Consider the following 21,273-nt stretch of genomic DNA (forward strand, 5'->3'; position numbering starts at 1 on the left):
TTCGGCACAATTTACACAGAAAATAAGGCTAGCCACTGGGGCACTTAATTAATAGAATTGCTTGGTACCAAGTCTGCCCAAAAAATCAAGAGATGTTTTGCCCACCTCTCCTGGAACAGCTATCATTAGGTTCCTAAATTAGATTCAGGGCTAGCCCTAGTTTGTTTATTTGCTTGGGGGTGTGTGTGTATGTGTGTGTGTGTGTGTGTGTGTGTGTGTGTGTGTGTGTGTGTGTGTGTGTGTGTGTGTGTAGAATCAGCTTTAAAATCGCACTATAGGCTGGGCGTGGTGGCTCATGCCTGTAATCCTAGCACTCTGGGAGGCCGACGCAGGCGGATCGTTTGAGCTCAGGAGTTTGAAACCAGCTTGAGCAAGAGCGAGACCCCGTCTCTACCAAAAAATACAAAGAAATTAGCTGGACTACTAAAAATATATAGAAAAAATTACCCGGGCATGGTGGCACATGCCTATAGTCCCAGCTACTCGGGAGGCTGAGGCAGAAGGATTGCTTGAGCCCAGGAGTTTGAGGTTGCTGTGAGCTAGGCTGACGCCACAGCACTCTAGCCAGGGTGACAGAGCAGGATTCTGCCTCAAAAAAAAAAAAAAAAGATAAAAAAAAAATAAAATCACACTATAAAACCAAAGTTCATTTCTTCTTTCCAATCTTTAACAACTTGACTCTGGTCAACTTTTCTCATCTTTGAAGAGATGTTCCTTCAGCAGGGCACACTAGATCCCAGAAGCCCGGAAAAGGAAACCTGCTACTTCTGCTCTAGTTCTTAGGTTCTCTTCCATTAGGTGCCAACAACCTAGAAGGCCACTAGGGGAAGGGCTTTATTCCACAAATCCAAAGCAGCTGGAGAAAATGGCAGCTCCTCTCCCAGCAGCAGAACGGCAGAGCCCAGCCCCCTTTGCCCAGCAGCCCCTGTCACCACCGGCCCAAGGGAAGCCCCAACTCCAGGCCACGAGCAGACCTCTCCAGGCCTTTGCAACTCACTGCTCTGGCCTCTGCTGAAACGTCTGGGACTCCCTTCTTGTTGCTTCTTCCTCGAAAAGGTGTGAAGTAGAAGCACCGTTTCATAACACACATCCTGGGAGTTTTAGATAAAAGGCACTAAACCACCAGAAGAAAAAAGCTCCGTAAGTTCCTCCTGTCTTACTGTGCTTGTTTATTTATAAATAGGAAGCCATTTGAAAACACTGATCAGACTTGAGTAAATTAAGTCCATAGTTTGCTTTCATCCATTCTCTTACATAAGTTATATGTTGTCTTTTCAGGGAGGGGCAAACTTCAGATTACTCTGGGGGCCCACTCAACATCCCATAAAGAGAAACTTGACCAAATATTTTCCATTAAAAAGGTAGTTTCCTGTCCAGGCTATGATCCACAGTCATCTGAAGGGGATCTTCAACTCCTTCAGGGAAATATGTGGGGTTTTTTGATGACTATTTGGAAGCGGTAAAAGGTCAGTGTAACCTGAAACTCATTTCTGTACCCCTGGCCTCCCAAGGTTGCATAAAGCCTGGAGTCTGGGGACAGGCAGCATGGCCAGGCCAGCACTGCTAGTACAGATATTCCTTCCCCTCCTGGAATTCAGCTCAATTCAACAATTGTTCACAGAAGTCCTACTTGGCAATCTAAAGTGCACTGGGAACTCACCTATACACTTAGCAAGGGAGACTGTCCCCTATGAGAAACCATGGGGTGGCTCAGTAAGAGGCTGTTAGATGGGGCTTATTGTAGGATTTGAGCTTGTGCCAGGCAGTGTGGGGGAGGACTCCAGGAAGTAGGAGTTTGCTCTGAATTGGTTGCTGTTAGCAAGTGGAGTAGTGCTATGAGATTAGGCATCTTAGCTTCAAGTTCTGGAAGTCCCTCTCACCTACTCAAAGACATCAGCTCCAGCAATTCTACAGCTCCCCGCCACCCATTACAACCTCAGTTTTTTCCATCCCCATAAGCATACACACATGCTTTTATCCTGCCCATCTTAAAAAGAAAAAGGACTCCTTCTCCAGGCATTTCCCCATTTCTCTGCTTTTCTTAACATCAAAACTCCTCAAATAACATGTCTCCACTCCAATTTCTCTTTTCCTGTTCTCAAACTCCAATATGGCTTTTGCCCCACACACTACAGGAATGGCTCTTGTCAAGACCTTCCCTTTGTTGCCTTGCTACCTTGTGAAATCCAATGATCAGCCCTCAGCCCCCTTTCGCTTGCCTTCTCAGTAGTATTTGACAGCATTGAGCTCTCCTCTCTGCAGCATTTGCTGCATGGGTTTCCGGGACACCACACTCCTGGCTCTGCTCCTATCTGACAGGTCCCTCCTTAGTCACCATGGTTATCACTCCTCTTCTCCTCCACCTCTCCAGCCAGGGTGGCCCACAGCTAGGTCCTGGGACCTCTTCTCCATCCGTACTCACTCAATTCCCCATGGCATCTAGGCACTATGACTCTCTATATGGCATGCCATCTATATGCTGATAATTCCCAATCCCTGTTTGTAGCTCAGACATCTCCCTAACTCCACCCTCCTCACTCTACAACTCCATCTAAATGTCTAGTAGACATCGCCAACACAACCTGCCTGGGAAGACCTCTCCATCTTCCTCCACACCTGCTTCAGCTCTAGACTTTATTTCATGGCAACCCCATCCTCCCAGCAACTCAGACCAAAATTTCCAGATCTTCTTTGACTCTTCTCTCTTACACTGCACATCCAACCTGCAAGGCAATTCTACCTGCCCTGCCTTCAAAATTTATCCAGAATCCAACCACCTCTCACTATCACGTGGGTCCAAGCTACCATCCTCTGTAGCCTGCATCACTATAATTTCCTCCTAATCTTCCTGCTGCCACTCTTGCTCCTGTTCAGTCTGTTCCCCGCACAGTAGCTAAAGTGACCCTGTTCAAGTACACCGGATCATGTCTCTCCTCTGCTCATAGCCCTTCGTGGCTCCTTATTTCACTTAAGATAAAGATCAGAGTCCACACAGCATCCCATAGGCCCTCTATCCGTCTGACCTTATTCCCTTCTGGGCTTCCCTTACTCGCTTCTTTCCAGCCACACTGGCCTTCCTGCTCTTCCTCAAACTCACCAGGAATGGAACACACTTAGAGCTTTTGTATTAGATTTTCCCTATTTCTGGAAAGCCCCCCAGATATCTTCATGGCTAACAGCCTCACCCTCCTTGAAATCTTTGCTACAATGTCACCTCCTCATAATGCACATACCCCCAATCCACACTCCTTGCCCCCTTACCCTGAACTCCTTTTATATATCATTTTCAAATATATTATATATCTCATTTATTACATTATTATTTAATGTAATAGTTATTATTATTTACTTCTGTCTCCTCCCACTAGAATGTGAGTTCCATGAGGGCAGGGATTTTTGTCTGTTTTGTTCACTGATGCATCCTCAGTATCTAGGTATTTCATAAACATTTTTAATAAATGAATTAACAAACCCCCATAACTCTGCCAGCCCTGAGAGTCTGTGCCATAAGCAGGCAGTTTCCTCCCCTTGCACACATTTTAATTTTCAATTAATTATCACAATGAACATACCTCTTTAGCTACCACCATGTCAAGAAATAGATGTCTACCAGAGTAGTGAATAAGTACCTTTGCTTCTTATCCTCAGCATCTAGCATCATATCAGACATCTAACAGGCACTCCATAAATATTTGTGTAATTAATTAATTAATATGATTCCAATCATCTTTCTCAATAACTGAGTCACTACTCTGCTACCTTGGAAAGAGTACAGCAAACTCAAAAACAAATGCATGTAACAGCATGCATTGCCCTTTTGGAAAATATAGATTCACTGAGTTATGTAGATTTTCCAAATGTTGACACATTTCATTACATGGTATTTTAAAAGTCGTATTGGGTAATATGACTCCCATACCATCAGGAAAGTCTTTTGATGTTGGGAAGATGTCAAGCTTGTGATAGCAGACACAAGTTTCCCCAAAATTCTAACTTTCACTTGAAAGCCCGACTTTTATCATTGGCAACAAAAATTGTCAGTTGTTTTCTTTGAAGTGTTAGGCTCATTTCATTCATATGTGAGAAAATGTCTGCCAAATCCCCATGTCTGAATAATCATACTTTGTCAGCATTCTTTCAAGTAAAAACAGCATTCCAAAAAGAGACAGATTAGTGTTTTTCCTCATGACAAGCGTTGTGCTTCAGTTACAGCCAAAGTGCTGTATGCATACTTTATGTGTACTTCCTGCATCATCACACAGAATATTAAAAAGACATTTACTACAGGATAAAGATTATTAAAATTTAAAAATTTTACTCCTTCATCAAGGACATTCTTGAGTAAAATTGGCTTTTTTTTTTTTTTTTTTTTGAGAGTAGCTGACAATGAAGAATACAGTGACTACTGGTACAGTTTGGTGTCACTACACTGATTCCTAATGAGGCACCAGGAGTATTATCCTTCATTGCTTTTGTGCAATCAGTGTAAATGTCAACACAGGGTGGGAGGGAAAGACAAAACATCTTAGTATTATTATGAAAATAGTTTTGACCTCACAAGGGCCTGAAAGGTTTTCGGGAACCTGTGCAGTTCACAAACCACATTTTGAAAACTATTGGCTTACAACATTGCAATGGCTCATTCACACTGGAATAAATTAAATTTTTTCCCAAGAATTTAAATAGCTGCATACACAATTTTTAAGATTTATATTTCACAGTCAAAACAATCTTGGAAAATACTGTTAGAACAGAACAAAGTTAATGGACTCAAATTTTCCGATTTTAAAACTTTCTAAAAAGCTACAGTAATCAAGGCAGTGTGGTACTGGCATAAGGATAACATTAATAAATACAATCTATAAATATGTATACAAGTATAACCTATAAATATTATAGAATTTGGAGTTCAGAAATATACTATTAACATTTAAGGTCAATTGATTTTCAACAAAAGAGCCAGAGCGATTCCATGCGTAAAGAATAATCTTTTCAAAACATAATGCTGGAACAATATTCACATGCAAAAGAATGAAGTTGGACCTCTACCTCAACCATACACAAAAATTATCTCAAGCCATACAAAAAAATTAACTCAAAAAATAGGCCTAAATGTAAAAACAAAATAGAACTGTAATACTCTTAGAAGAAAACGTATGAGTAAATCTTTATTATCTTGGGTTGTCAATGATTTCTTAAATATGACACCAAAGGCACAAGGAATAAAAGAGATTTATAAGTTGGATTTCATTAAAATTAAAAATTTTTGGCCAGGCATGGTAATTCCTGGCCATGGAATAACCATTCCATGATTATTCTTTACGCATAGAATTCTTTACAGCTCATGCCTATAATCCTAGCACCATGGGAGGCTGAGGTGGGAGGATCGCTTGAGGTTAGAAGTTTGAGACCAGCCTGAGCAAGAGCAAGACCCCGTCTCTACAAAAAGTAGAAAAATTAGCCAGGCGTGGTAGTGTGAATCAAAACCACAATGAGATGCTATTTCACACTCACTAGAATAGCAATTATTTTTTAAAAATAACAATATTGACAATGATGTAGACAAATTAAAACCCTTGTACATTGTTGGTGGAAATATAAAATGGTGCAGCCACTTTGGAAAACAGTTTAGAAGTTTCTCAAAATGTTAAACATAGAGTTATATGACCCAGTAATTTCACTCCTACGTATAGACCCAAGAGAAATGAAAACATATGTTCACACAAAGATTTATACATGAATATTCATAGAGGCATTATTCATAATAGCTAAAAAGTAGAAACAACTCAAATGCCCGTAACTGATGAATGATTGAATAAAATGTGTTATATCCATATAATGGAATATTATTTGGCAATAAAAGGAATGAAATACTGAGAGATGTTACAATATGGATGAAACGCAGAAGTATTAAACTTAATGAAAGAAGTCAGTCACAAAAGACCACATATTGTATGAAATGTGTGTATTGTATGAAATTCCATTTATATGAAATGTCCAGGATAGGCAAATCCATACAGAAAGTAGAAGTTGTCTAATGGGGGTGACTGCTAAGGGACAAAGGCTTCTTTGGGGATGATGAAAATTTTCTAGAATTAGATTGTGGTGATGGCTACACAACTCTGTGAATACATTAAAATCCATTGAATTGTACATTTTAAATGGGTGATGTTTATGGTGTGTAAACTATATCTCATAAAACTGTTAAAAGTAAACGTAAATGGAAGAACAACCACATTCACATAAAAAGAAACAAAACTATCAATGTTTCCTTTAAGAAATTTTTAGTAAGTATACTCAATTAAAATTTGATTGGTTTTTAAAGTCTGCACTAAAATGACTCACCAAAGCCAGAAGCAAGGTGTCCCGCTGCCATTACTGAAAATGGCTAACTCGTGGTGCACTGGTAATATCTGGGAAAAGGAAACACAGGGGTCTCAGCAGGGCTCCCTTCTAAGGTCATGTGATTTCTAAAGAAGTAACCACTAGGTCTGAAGTCATCAGGGTGTTAACGGCGAGGATGGTTGTTTCAACACCAAACATCCTGACAGAACATATGACCATATGTATCGTAATAGAGACCACATCCTCAGCTCAGAAAAACAGCTGCAAACATTCCTAAGAGAAAGCATACTGCATACTGTTCCTCCAGGCACTGAGGCTCACTCATTCTTCTCAGAGTGAGACACTCCCCAACACTGGAACAAGATAGCATGTCTGTCTCCCATTTTTCTTCTCAGCTAAATACATCAAGAAGGAAGAAAGGATAAGAGGGGGGAGGAGGGAAAAACTCAGAGATCGCTTCAGCATCTAAAGCTGTAAACTAGGCAGTCAGGGGGCCGGGAAGGGCCAGCAGCCCCTGCCCCACCAGCCCATGTCCCCATTCCTGCCACAGACTCCAGGCAGGAGCACAATAAACCTTTCTGCACAAAGTGGGGTAGGAAAATTGGGCCAGGAGCTTACAGGTAAATAAGTCTCCCTCCTGTCCTCCACTCGCAGGCGGCCTATTAATTCTTATATAACCCAAGGAGACAGCTACCAAGAATTGTGATTGGTGACCAATTTTTAGGACATTTTATAGAGCTCGAATTTAAGTCTCCAAAGAGCTTCCAGTCATGGATACTGCAGATAGTATTGCTGATAAGGAAAGAGTCTTGGAAATCTCCGCTGAGACATTTTCCCCTCTCCCCTGGTGTGCCCTGCGCTGATGGCAACAAGGTCCCCTCACCCCCACCCACCCTGGAGGATTCCTCTGCTCTCCCCCTTCACAGCCCTAGCAAAGGAAATCATGCCTGCTGTCAATGAGCCATCTTTCACTGCTGTCATTTACTCATGTTTAGTTTCCTAAAGCTAAAACTTTGAAACCTGAAAGAAAAAAAGACTGAAAGGAAACCACATCCTTTTGAGTCTCAGTATATAGGTAGGGGCAGTCAAGAACTGAAAACAGGTTTTCAGTTGATTGATGTGGGGACATCAGCCACAATGAGGAACCCCTGTGCATTTCTGGCATCCTCTCTCTCGGTTGTCATTTTTCTCCTGCTAATTCCTGAAGGTAAGACTTGATTCTTGTCATTTCCTCTATAACCATGAAGCAAAATGGAGCAGACTTTCAGTGACCATTTGGTAATATTACCTTCTGACACTGAAAGAAATTTTTCCCCCCAAGCCTTAAAATGGTTAGCATTCTCTCTTGGATTCTAAATATTTCCTTATTTTAGAAGGAAAAAGATCCTTTTTTCATTTTATAATTTCTTTACAAAAGATAACAGAACCACCAATGCTTATTGCTTCCAATTTGTAGCTTGAAATTGCCAAAAAGTACAATGGAAAAAGGAGCAAACAAAATAAATAAAACACTCTTGAATTAGTAAAACAATTAGTAACTTTCAGGAAAATAATAGTGGTGCCTTCATCAGTTCAGCCTTTCTTGCTGCAGAAAATGCATAGACAGTTTTAAAGACAGTTAAGACAAATCTGACCTAGACACCAAAAGTGAACCAGGAATGAATTAAATTTTTATAATTATCTCTCTGGGCTTGAGTCTCCTTAGGAACACCTTAGGACACTGGGCAAGCCCCTATATCCACTCTGGGAATGTTATACTCTTTTGTATTAAGCTACTTCTTTGGTCTACTAAATGGCAACCAATATCTCTGCTTTTGTGTGAGTTCCATGTGCATGGGTTGAAATGCTCTAAAAGTCATGGCATTGTCACTGGAAGGAGAATAGCCCCTGGGTAGCTCTGGATTTTCCTTGAAGAACCTACTAGGAAGTGAGGACTACTCTGGACCTGGGGCAATGTGGAGCCGGCCATAGTTTCTCCCCAGGGTCCATCAGCTTTTGGAGGTGGGAGTGCTAGGCAGGGGCTTAGGTCAGATGTCCCCAACCTTTTTGGCACCAAGGACCGTTTTCATGGAAGATAATTTTTCCACAGACGGGGGGTAGGGGGGGTGGGGGGGGAGGGATGGTTTCGGGATAATTCAAGCACATTACATTTATTGTGCACCTTATTTCTATTATTATTTTATTACTACATTGTAATATATAATGAAATATTTATACAACTCACCATAGATTGGGGACCCCTGGCTTGGGTAATTACCTGTCTTGCTAGGAATTACCAAAGAAGTTCGCTGGTTTATCTTGCCCTGAAAATGAGAAGCAATGTTAAAATAACAAGGCTGTAAGACATTTGGAACAAAGGGTTGGCATGTTGTAAGCATGGCATCATATGACTACATTCAGGAATGTTAAATTTTCCATAAGAGTGAAAACAGAGCAGGTGGAAAAGCCAACCATATCTCTGCTTCAAAGGAAACAGCAAAGGCAACTTGCTCTGCTCCACTTTGTTTCCTGCGTTCAGAGAGAGTAATGTTGGTCCCTAAAGGGAACAGACAACAGCCAAGCAAGGCTGGATGCTCTGGGGCCAGTGCTCTCAGCTTCCTACACATTCGAATAATCTGGGGGACTTTGAAAAAATACTGACATCGTAGCTCTAACCTCAGAAATTCTGATTTAATTCTCAGTAGGGACCAGGAATTTCTAGTTTTTAAAAGCTTCCCACCTACTACAAACCCTACCCCAGACCCTTCTCAGTGTGGTTCTTTGTAGGACATGTGGACTTATTTCTGAGGTGGGTATATGTGCTCACCAAACAGAATTCTGTCAAAGGGAGTGTTTTGTTGAGTTCATGAATTCTGAAGCCCATAAAGCCTCAAAATGCACCTTTGTACTCTATCTATACATGACTCACCCTAGGAAAAATTGGGATGTGAGTGAAGTTGTTTTGGTTTCTATAAATTCCTTACCTTTTTATTTCTAGAGCCTGGAATTTCTCCCTCCTAACTCCCTTCTGGAAAGCAGAGACCTTGTGGTCCCTCTCTTCCCTTTAGCCACACCCTCGTCAATTAGGAAAGGCTCCTGTATCTATCGTTCACACCTTTTCGTGAATTTGGCAATGAGTTAGCTTTAATGATGGAATAAGAGGCACTGTGCCCTAATCAAGAAAGCATGAACCTCAGCTGATGGTGGAGGGAAATATTTTAGAGGAATCCAAGAACATCTGGTGCAGAAAGCAGACAGCCAAGAGTATATCCCAAAGACACAAGGTCCCCTCCACCAGCATGTGGTTTGCCTCTGTTTAGTTCTCCTTGTTCTCTAACAATGGGTCTCTACTCCCAATCTATCATTAAGGAAATTTTACTAAGGCAGAATTCTCTACTCTTAACATCTTCCCTCCTCCCTTCCCCTACCTCATTGGAAAAGACCCTGGATTAAACTGTTTGGTTTGGTCTGGAGACTGCCAGGGAGCCTGAGGTGTGATAGATGTCATTTTCTCAATTTACGAGTGAGGACAGTGCAGTTTAATAACCAAAAGTCTCACAATAACCAAAAGACTCATGGTAGGGTCAGAGCTAAAAGGTGCTGATATCCGTTTGTAAGCTGTGACTTTGCAAGGGCTTGGGGTGAAAAGGAATGGCTTCTGTGGGCAAAAGAGCAAGACCTTCTCAGAGTGCAACAGGAATAAGACTGACATTCAGATGTCTGAAGGTCTACATGGAGTAAAAGGAGGGGAAAATGCTGTCATCCAGGATTCCTCTCCAAGCATGAACAGAATGACCAGTCTTACAAACATGGCTCTATAGAGAGCTCTTTGGGGCAATCTGATTTGCCTTTTTCTATTAAACAGATACCTGTGTGAAAATTATTGGAGGACATCAAGTAATTCCTCATTCAAGACCCTACATGGTCCTACTTAACATTAGCAAAGCAAACATCTGTGCTGGTGCTTTGATCGCCGAAGACTGGGTATTGACTGCCGCTCACTGTAAACTGTAAGTGCCTGGGTTTTTAAAAAAATGTTTGTGAAGATATTCTAATTTGGGAAAGCATTAATAAAAAGTGTAGATCCCACTAAAACCCAAGAGGTTCACATGTATTTTTACATCATTAAGTCTTTGGGCACTTGCTTTAGCCCAAAAGAATGTTAAGCCCAGACTTGCCACAAAGACTCAGACCAATGAAGAAGCAGCATCCACGAGCCCTTGCTGTACATGTCTGCTAGAGCCATCTGGTACAGGGGCTGTAAAACTTTGCTTCAGGTCATGACTGTGTGACCAAACAGAATTAGCCACAACATGGAAGGCTAAAACTTTCAGTGCGCCTCAGAGGCCTGGGTACAGCCGTCAAGTAGAGAAAGCTCATTTGCAATGCCTGCCTTAGCCCTTAGTGACTTCCTCTCACACCTTCAGCCAGCTCTTAACTCTGCCGACCTTCAAACCTCTTCCCAGTCTTCATCTTTTCTCCACTCCCTAAATCAAGCTTCTAAACCTAGGCTGTCCAATATGATAGCCACTAGCTACACGTAGCTATATAAATTTTAATCAAAGTTAAATAAAATTTCAAATTTAGTTCCTCAGCCACAGCAGGCACGTTTTTAAGTCCTCAGTAGCCACATGTGGCTAGTGGACACCATAATGGACGGTGAATATTTCTAAAATATTTCACCATCAAAGTGTGATCCACTGGAAAGCACTGTTCTAATGTCTTTTTCTTTTATTTTTAATTAATTTATTTATTTTTATGGATATATAACAGTTGTATATATTTGGGGGGTCCATGTGATATTTTGTCTTAAGTGAGACTAAGCTCAGCTGGTATCATGGAAAAAAAGCAGCATGAATATCTGATTGGTGTAGTTTATACTAGGTTGTGAATGATGATAGCCTTAATCTTTAGTATATCAGAGAGTATTTTGATTTTGTTAATCAAAATGAACCTTTAGCATGGAGTAAGAGAAGGAAAGACTCTTGAACCCCTCATGAGACCACTGTGCCCCCAACATACACACACTCAACACCATGCAAATTGGGTCCTCCACTGAGCAATCTGTTTCTGAAAGTTTTCCCACTTAAGATGAGTTTGTTGTTCTCTTACAAAGATCCCTTCAGTGTGCTACTTTAGAACTATCTACAGCTTTTGGCTTCTGTCTCTAGACTACTGAGACCTTTGTTTTCTAGTGATTCTCCATCACAGCTAAACAAGGGGGAGTGGGGAGAAAAGCTCAAGACTTGGCTTTGCTGCCATATTATCCTCTCCTTTGTTTTTCAATGAACCTAGTTTAGCTCTTTACAAATAAACTGATGGTGATGAGAATGAGAATGAGAATGCATTCATAAGCATCTTACTTTTATTCTTGCAAGCACACATTTTCTTTCTGAAGAAGTACCTCTATCTCCATATTTACAAATGGGACAATGAAACTGATCAGCACATTATATGCTCAGCTCCTAATTAAAAGAATGAACCCAGTAAATAGTGTTGTGTCTGTTCTCAGGAACAAAATGTCCCAGGTTGTTCTTGGGGCTCACTCAAAAACCAATAAGGAGCCAGAAAAACAGATAATGTTCGTTAAGAAAGAGTTTCCCTACCCATGTTTTGACCCGGACACACATGAGGGTGATCTTAAACTTTTACAGGTATGTACCTTTAATTGTCTTCTTAAAAAATCACAGAACCTCCTACAGTCTGCCCACCTACATAAAAACCTTCCCTCAGTGCCCCTATAAACTCATATAAGGGGACCCTGAAGGTTGGGCTAGAATTTAAGTTAAAATGTTAATATTTGTCTCATCCTATTAACTCTTTATGCTTGTCTTCCAACAGCTGCATAAAAAAACAATAATTAACAAAAATGTGGCTATCATTCGTCTACCTAAAATGGGGGCTGATGTGAAACCAGGAACCATATGTCGAGTTGCAGGGTGGGGGAGGATTCACAACAGGTCTCCTCCATCTGATACTCTGCAAGAAGTCAACGTCACCATCATAGACAGAAAAATCTGCAATGATGAAAAGCATTATAATTTTAATCCTGTGATTGGACAGAATATGCTTTGTGCTGGAAGCCGAAAAGGTGGAAAAGACTCATGCGATGTAAGTAAAATAAGACCCCACACGTTAGCTGTCGGAGTAAGTCATGCAGGTACTGAAAATGTAGCGCCATGCTTTGTCTTGTCATGACACTGGCTTCTACAGGATGCTAGTGTTTTTTGAAAGAAGGTTGACAAAACCCCAGTCAAGTAAATTAATGTGCTCGGCTCAAGTGAGTCATTAATCAAAAATAAGAAGTTCACTGCTAGTGTATGAGTTGAACTACTATATCTTCCTGATTTTGTATCAAAAACCACTGAGAAGCAATGGGTTTTTTTTTTTATCATTTTTCATGTTAACATATAGAGATTCAAACTTGAAGATACACAAACTCAGAAGAGCTGAAGTCAGGAGTCCTTAGGAGCCTTTAGTACCCTTTCCCCTCTCAACGCACCTCCTCCCCTGGCTGAGGACCTCAGGCCAGATGCCGTAGCTTCCTAGAATTTAGCTTAATCCCCAGTATACAACTTCCAAATATGACTCACACTAGAGAATGTGCAAGCCTCCATCCCAGAGTCCCCCGAGAAAGGTGGGACAGGGCTCTGCTTAAAGGCAAAAGTAGAAGAAACACTTCACAGATTTTTAAGCTCTGAGTACTACCTTGTCATTTCTCATTTTTCCTAAAAACCCTATAGAGTATTATTACCTGAAGAGAAGGAGTGTGCAGTGTGCATGGTCTGGGAGTTATCAGAGATTGAAAGATCCAAAGTTCTCTGTTCTTCCCTGAAACTATGTCTTGCCTCCAGGACCAAAACTAGCCAAAGCTTTAGCACCTTCTTCTTTCTCTTCTCTGCCTTCCTTCACCTACTCCCTCCCCTATCCACCACGCTGGGCACCCAGGAAGGAAGCCAGAACCTTCATGCTTTTGGAAGTCACGTGCAGCATGCGGAGGCCATGGCAGCATCCCAAGATGCTAGTCCCCTCCCACCAGCCACCCCCACCACTGAAGCTTAGCAATCCTTCCCTGTCCTCTCAATAGCCCTGGAATTGGCTATTGATGAATTAAAACTAAAGGACTAATTCTGCAAACGCCAGGCACTGTAACAGGCAGGAGAAATATACCTGTTCAGGGAGGACCCCAGGTTCTCAGATGGTTCCTTATTTTGATACAAGGGGTGTCCCAGTGAAGGGAGGAAAGCTCCCTGAATTCGACAAGTGGGTTCTTGGCTTCACACGGGAAAGAATTCGAGAGTGAGCCAAATAGCAACATATTGAGAGAAAGACAGACAATAATAGACCCTACTCCACAGACAGAGTAGGGGTCCTTTCCCAAGCAGAGGAGGACTCCTTATGGGACAATGGTAACATTTTTAAATGTTCAAAAACTTGTGGTCAGGCCATAAAGGTTAATCATAAACTGCTGTCATAGAAGGGTAAGCATAAACAGTTGGTAAGGCATCGGCTTAGTAATTCATCCATCCTTGGGTGGTCCCGGGCCAGTGACCTGCTGGTGACTTCGTTGCTCAAGATGGCTACAGTCTGGTATCGGCCAAAATGGCTGCACTTACACTCTCTCGACCCTCTTTTTCTGCCTTATCCCTACATTAATTTCATACATTCGTCAGGCTGACTTTTGCCTGAAAGGGATTGCTTTGGTTTTATTCTCTGGAAAGACAATTATCTGCTGGAGGAACCAGAAAACATCGTTTTTACCATTTGCCTCATTATACCATCTGCATTTGACTATTTTACCCTTTGTGTTACTAAGCATTTTGAGAAAATGACCAACAGGAAGCTTTCCTTTCCAAAAGCAGAGAATCAGTCTCAAAATTAGTGGACAACATAAACAAGTTTCACTGGTTCATAAACCAAGTGAGCCAATTCAAAAATATTAAAATATTTCCAAACATTTTGATCTTTTAAGCACTAATTTTTAATTAAATCAAGTTTGGTCTTAACTCCACATTCAACGCTGCAGCGTGTCCTCCATTTAGCTCATGGTGATGCTTGACACTGACCCCACCACCACCCGCTTTTTTCCCCCAGGGAGATTCTGGGAGCCCTTTGGTATGTGGGGGTGTTCCCCGAGGCATCACTGCCTTTGGCCTTCCAGAGCAATGCGGAGTCCCTCAGGCGCCTGGAGTCTATACTCTTCTCTCAAAGAAACACCTCAACTGGATAATCAAGACTATGAAAGGGGCAGTTTAGATAACTGCATTTTGTTTCATTTGCTGTCACTTCTTAATCTTTTCACAAATAAAATCATTTTGTATGACTGTATCTGTTTTCCTCCTGTAACTTTTGTGGGCAGATAGATCTCCACCGGCAAACTGAAACAGAGTCATATGGCAACCCTGTGGATAACGCAAAGGGGAGGGGAGGGGGACCAATGTCACCAGTGTCATCTGTGTGTCAAGTGACAGGGGAATCCTTCCTGAATTATTCACTTCACTACAGTGGGGCCCAGCGTGAGTGACTCTAAGATCGGGTCTGTCTAATAACAAGTACAGTAAAGGGCTCAGCAATTCTGCAGGAGACAAACAGCCAGTCTGGAGCATTTGGATTAAAAGGAACCGTCTGTCCTTTCAAGGCCATTGCTCCACATCAACACTTGTTATTCATGCAAGAACTTGAGTCTATGGGACAAATAGAAACAAAAAATACTTTACTTTGTTTTCCAAAGGCAGGTAAAGAACAGAAATTAAAATTCTCGGGGATATAAATAAAGTGCTTGGCCAGCCACGAAAATTATACAAAAGGAAGTCAGCCTTCTTTCTCAGTACCTTGCATTTAAGCTTGGACTACCTAGGTGATTTCTCAGTTCTCCTTGTCCTCGACCCTGAGTAGGTCCAATCAACACGGTAATCATGGTGGCTGCCATCCCATAGTAGGGAGGGAGTGTCGAATTGTGTCCAGAATATTTTCTTTGGAAAAAGCCCCCCAAATGGTTTTTCAGCATATTGAATTTAATAGATAGTTATCAGCCCAGCAGTCACTTCAAGGTATGATTATATGAACAGATTCCTTCCATTTCTATCAGTCCCTTTAGGGATAAAAATTTTTTATATATATTATATGTATTTTATATATACATATATACACATACACACACATGTACATACATAATATACATCAGAACCAAGAACATACAACACTAAGAGACAGCCTCTTAAGATGAAGGAAGGAGGATAGCTTAAAAACTGGCTAAAATACTAGTACATTGGCTTTCAACCATAGCTGCTCATTATGTAACTAGCCCCATGAACAAATTTCAGTAACCCCTATATGTTTTTTTATGATCCTCTCCCTTAACTAACTACTTGACCTTTTGAGCTGCTTTCCACAAATGGTGGGTTTTCTGCAAGACAAAGGAGCTGACATTTTTTTTCTTTGAGACAGTCTCCCTCTGTGCCGTGGTAGAGTGCAGTGGTGTCATCATAGCTCACAGCAACCTCAAATTCCTGGGCTCAAGGGATCCTCTTACCTCAGCCTCCCTCCTGAGTAGCTGGGACTACAGGCACACGCCACGATGCCGGCTAATTTTTCTATTAATATTTTCAGTAAAGATAGGGTCTTGCTCTTGCTCAGGCTGGTCTCAAACTCCTGAGCTCAAGCAGTCCTCCTGCCTCAGCCTCCCAGAGTGCTAGGATTACAGGTGTGAGCCACCTCCCCTGGCCAGGAGCTAACATTCTGGAGGCCCCTGGGCAAACTTCCTGAACCCAGATTCACCTCCCCCACAACCTGCCCCCAATGCACCCAGCCCCTTGTTAGTTACACCTCCACCAGCCCCACCCCAAGGCACTGTGGCCACACTTTTCAAAGCACATGATCTCCTTTAATCAGGCAGCTGGATTTCAGTCAGCTTCTCACATTCTCCCAACAGACCTGTCATACTAAAAATTCCTTTCTTCCTGGCATTCCTTGTTGTCTCAATAATTGAATCTTTTGTGTGTGGAGCAACTGGACCTAGGCCAAAAGTCTCTTGTGATTTCAACAGCAATTAGACTCACCAAGCTCTTTAAAATTACCAATGCCCAGACCCCACCCCTAGAGATTCTGATTTAAATGGTATTTGGTGGGACCCTAGATGTAGTACTCTTTATATGAGCCCCCCAGTGATTATAATATACTGTCAGGGATGAGAACCCTTATACTGCAAAGTGAGGTCTAATATCTAAAAAGGGGTCCGAAGAGAGTCACTAGGATGATATTTTAGATATTTGCTATAATCTCTAATTCCTAGTTAGGATTTTAACTACAGTAAAAGGATGGAATAGTCCCTATTAGTAATATTTATACAGATTTTGAACTCCATTTAAAGGGTAGTTGTATGGAACCCTCATTCACTGCTCATGAAAGTTTAAATTAGCACAACTTCTTAGGAAAATTGGTACTGTCTACTAAAACTCAACATCCACATATTCTATGACCTGGCAATTCCACTCCTGGGTGTATACTAAACAGAAGTGAGTGCTTTTGTCCACCAAAGATGTGTTCAAGAATGTGCACAGCATCTTTATTGTTGTAAGTCAAAACTGGAAATAAATATCAATCCACAATAAAACAGATAAACAATTGTTATACATTCATACAATATTACATAGCAATGAAAAAAACAAACTATAGTTACATGCAATACAATGTTGAGTAAAAGAAGTGAGACAAAAAAGGAATATATATGGTATGATTCCATTTCCCTAAAGTTGGCATAAGGAAAAACTAATCCATGGTTACAGAGGGCAGAATAACAGGAGAGTGTTGACTGCGAGTTGACAAGGGATCTTTTTAGGGTACTAGAGATGTTCATGTCTTGATCTGGATGGTGGTTACACAGTTATCTATTTAAAAATCATCAAGCTATAAACTTAAGGTTTACATACTTTACTTCATGTAATAAAAATTTTTAAATAAATTAATAATAAATTAAATTACAAAATTAAAAAATCAGTTGTACTGAAGGCTTCTGTTTTGGGTATTATCTGGAAGTTTATTTTTTTTCTTTATGAAAACCATATCCCAAATTTCCCACCAAAACTAATAGAAGGTAAAAGATACATTAATGTTTTTCTTAAATGAGAGCCCTTTGTTCATATACCAGTATTGATAGACGTGGACTTTGATCATGACATAGTGTCATGAGTGTTAAGACAGAAGTCCCCAGAACAGAATGGTGGGGGATTCTGGAAATTATCTAATCATCTTGCTCATTTTCTCCTAAATATTTTCTTACAGTTTATAGCTGGCTAATTAAGAAGAGCAAATTAAAACCATTAGCTTAAACAAGAATGTGCATTGCAGAAAAGTATCACATTTACAGCTTTCAGTGGCCTAAAATTTTCTAAAATAAAAATTACTAGCACTACACCAAGCAGATTTTCTAAATTTAAAAAATAGGGAAAAGAAAAAAAAATTATTGACAAATTAACACTAATTTACAGAAGAGTTATAATTCCCCTTGTATGTGCTATTACACTTTTGAATTATCAAAGCTTCTGTTTTGTTTTATGGATTTTGGTGGCACAAGGGAGTGGGTATACATTGGTAAAAAATGTTTTATGACAAAGCAAAAAGAAAAATCAACCAGTATTTATTATCTGGCATGTACAAACATTCTAAGGAGCATGGAAAAGTATAATGCATGCTCCCTCAACTCCCATAACAAGCATGTTAAAACTAGAATAACCAAAGATTCACATAGCAATAAAAGATTTTTTAAAACAACTACGATAGTATATTAATTCCAAATAGGTGATACAGACTATTGCCAAGAATTCAAACCCAGGTAACATCATTTCAAAACACTTCATGGAGAGGCTAGGACTTGTACAGGTGTGTAAAGAAAAGGGAGAGAGGAGCAAGAATTCCAGATTAGAAGAAAAGCTCCAAGAAAGGTTATCAAGGCAAGAAATCACCAGACTTAGCCAAAGGTTAATGTAGGAGATGAATGGGGATTAACATTAACAAGACAGAGCAGTGGACTGATCAAGCCTGATGGAACCTTAGCAGTGATCAAATCCAAATTCCTATTCTGGCAGATGTTGCGACACATCCAAGGTTACACAGCCTGTTTATGGCAGAACCAAGGCAAGAACAGGTCCCCAAAATCCAGATCCTGGGCTCAGGACTCCAGAGATGGAGGCCAAAGGGTTTAGGTAACAGGGTGTCACTGAGTTTACCAGCAGGGCACTGAGGGGTTCGGCACGATGCTTTTAGAGGCTTAACCCAGTGGTGCTATGGAGACCAAAGATTAAAGACAGGAGGACCAGTTAGGAGGCAGTTACAACAGATGGGCCATCAGGTACTCAGGACATGACTAGGAGAAACAAAAGAAAAGAGAGCCTGGGGTGTACCGGGGCAGCATGGAACAGAGTAATCAGGAGGCTCCCTGAGTGACAGTAGGAATTTAACAAATGTTTTTTGAGTGAATGAGCTGTGTTTTCAAGGTATTGAGATTGAGCTAAAGCCAGGAAAGGATCTGAAAAAGGAAATATCCAGAGGCAGTCAGAAATATGAGGCTGGAGTTTGGGAGAAAAGTCAGGTGGGAGAAAAGTAGAAACCTTTGCTATAGATATTATCTGAATATCAAGTCATGAAGATGAGTCTTGAAAGAGAAGAGGAGGAGGAAGAAGAGGAGGAGGAGGAGAGCAGAGAGATCAGAAGTCAAAGGCAGTCTCTGGGAAACACAATGGGAGGAAGTGGAGGGAACAAAGTAACCTAGCAAGAAGATGAGAAGTTGCATTCACGTCAGGAAGGGCACTTCATTGTGCTCAATGCTCATGACAACCCCATGGAGAAGACACACCAACGTCATTATCTTCACTTAGAAATGAGGAAACAAACTCAGCAGGGCTGGGTGACTACTAGCACTTCCATACAGAGGCTGTCCCATCAGCTGCAGCAGAAAACACCCGGGTCTGGTCCGGACTCGAAGCCAGGTGCAGCACTCTGCCTCTGTGGCCTGGGGGAAGAGAGAAAGACAGTTCATATTCCTTCCGCACGACAAGGGCTGCTGCTGTCCCAGGATAAAGGGATTCCCACAGCCAGCAGGTTCAGAGCTGGCTCCTCTTGAGCCGCACCGGCAAACAGCAGTCAACGCTGGCTGGGACACTCTCCCATAGCTGAGGTGTCTCTTAGGTGTTTCCCCTTCAGGGTTCTTCTCCCACCCCCAACCCTGCCAGCATCCTGTGGCTGCCATAACAAATGACCACAAACTGGGTGGCTTAAAATAGGAGAAATGGATTCTCTCCAGGTCTGGAGCTGGGAAGTCTGAAATCAAGGGGTCCGCAGGGCTGCACTCCCTCGCGAGACTCTAGGGGGAATTCAGTGCCTGGCCTCTTCTGGTTCCTGGCAGCTGTTGGCAATTCTTGATTTGTGGCCACATCACTCCAGTCTCTGCCTCTGTGGTCACATCACCTCCTCTTGCATGTGTCTGTTCTCTGTGTGTCTCTTATAATGATACTTGTCATTGGATTTAGGGCCCAGCTGGATAATCCAGGATGATCTCATCTCAAGATCCTTAACTTAATTACATCTGCAAATGTAACTTTTCCAAATAAGGTCCCATTCCTAGGTTCCAGGGATTTGACGTGGATATGTTTTGGGAGACCATTTCTCAGTCTGCTACACCACTCACGCCCCACACTGTTCTCAGCTCTGTCTTCTCTAATCCACCCACAGCCAGGAATGCCAGAGCCACAGAGCCCACCCTCCCCCAAAAGCCATCCCCTTAGGACCCAGGTTTCAGGGGACTAATCAAATAAACTGATGCAGCCTAATGAAAAATGACCTAAAAAGCTCTCCCACAAAGCATGTGTGAGTCTCGCTTAGAAAATTCTAGAGACAATATCCTTCCTGTTGTCTTACACTAATTCTACATGAGGTTAATAGGTATTAAAAATGAAAAGAGTATTTCATGTTCACATTAATTTGGGAGGTTTGGGTTAAGAAAATTCAACATATTTCCTTATTTCAGCACTTCTTTATTTTAGGACTACTACATGCATTGTAAACATTTTGGAGATGAGGCCCCAATAGGCACCACTGCTCAGACTGATTTGACCACAGTGTCCTTTTGACTTGAGAATCTCAAGGACTAGTGTTCCTTGGAAAATGCTTTGCAAAACCTGGCCTATTCCAACAGTAACTTTAATACTGAAAACTTTAGGGCAAAATAGATGAAGCTGACTCCCTGAAAGGAGGCTGGGACTAGGAGAATATGGGCAAGAAGGAGGTCAGATAAGATTCCTAGTGGGTAGATATATGGGGGCATAACTAAAATCAAACAAGATGGGTGGTCAGCTCCTCAAAGGACCCATATTGCTCACAACTCAACTGAGAGCTGGAATTTCAGAAATGATCTCATACTCTGATACAAGGTTCTCAGCAGAAAGGAGTATAAAAACACTATTCCACTGCTGAAGGAGCCATATCTCAGACACTTGGAGGCTTTCTCCATCTATACACATCACTTCCAACGCTCTCCTATGTGCACACGCACCAGTAAAAGGTGCCCCCAAGGACATGGGATTGGCCCTTAAACATAAAGAAGTTTGGATTCATAGATAAAATGCAGCCCCGTGATTTTATAGGTGAAGACAAAGATTTGGAGATATTAAATGTCTTGCCCAAGGTCATCCAGCGAATTAATGACAGAACCAGAACTAGGATCCAATTCAATGCTCTAACCATTTGGACCATACTCCAAACTCAGAACAATAATCTCTTTTTTACTGAAGGTCACTGTCCATTTTTTAAAAAAAATTAGAACCATATAAATGAAAATCAACTGGATTTAGTTGTTTTAAAAGGATAAATACGGGAGCCAGGTTCGGTGGCACACACCTGCAGACCCAGCCACTCAGGAGGACTGTTTGAGCCCAGGAGTTCAGAGCTTCAGTGGAC

At 41.4% G+C, this 21,273-nt stretch overlaps 2 protein-coding genes across 3 annotated transcripts in view; one reads left to right on the forward strand and one right to left on the reverse strand.

The window, feature by feature from the left end:
• Window positions 1-7,430: 7,430 nt before the first annotated feature.
• Window positions 7,431-14,652, forward strand: GZMA (granzyme A). The gene is made up of 5 exons (XM_045565644.1): window positions 7,431-7,552; window positions 10,190-10,334; window positions 11,837-11,978; window positions 12,166-12,435; window positions 14,419-14,652. The coding sequence occupies exons 1-5, from the start codon at window positions 7,483-7,485 to the stop codon at window positions 14,578-14,580; spliced, it is 789 nt and encodes a 262-aa protein (XP_045421600.1). The 5' UTR covers window positions 7,431-7,482; the 3' UTR covers window positions 14,581-14,652.
• A 2,231-nt stretch (window positions 14,653-16,883) lies between these two features.
• CDC20B (cell division cycle 20B) overlaps window positions 16,884-21,273 on the reverse strand; it is a 52,639-nt gene continuing 48,249 nt past the window's right edge. For both annotated transcript variants that reach the window (XM_045565647.1, XM_045565646.1), the window contains exon 12: window positions 16,884-19,330. In XM_045565647.1, coding sequence (XP_045421603.1) covers window positions 19,233-19,330 — 98 coding nt within the window. In that variant the 3' untranslated portion in view covers window positions 16,884-19,232. The remainder of the gene's footprint in view (window positions 19,331-21,273) is intronic.

The sequence above is a fragment of the Lemur catta genome, chromosome 12 (genome assembly GCF_020740605.2).
Source record: "Lemur catta isolate mLemCat1 chromosome 12, mLemCat1.pri, whole genome shotgun sequence".
Classification (NCBI taxonomy): Eukaryota; Metazoa; Chordata; class Mammalia; order Primates; family Lemuridae; genus Lemur; species Lemur catta.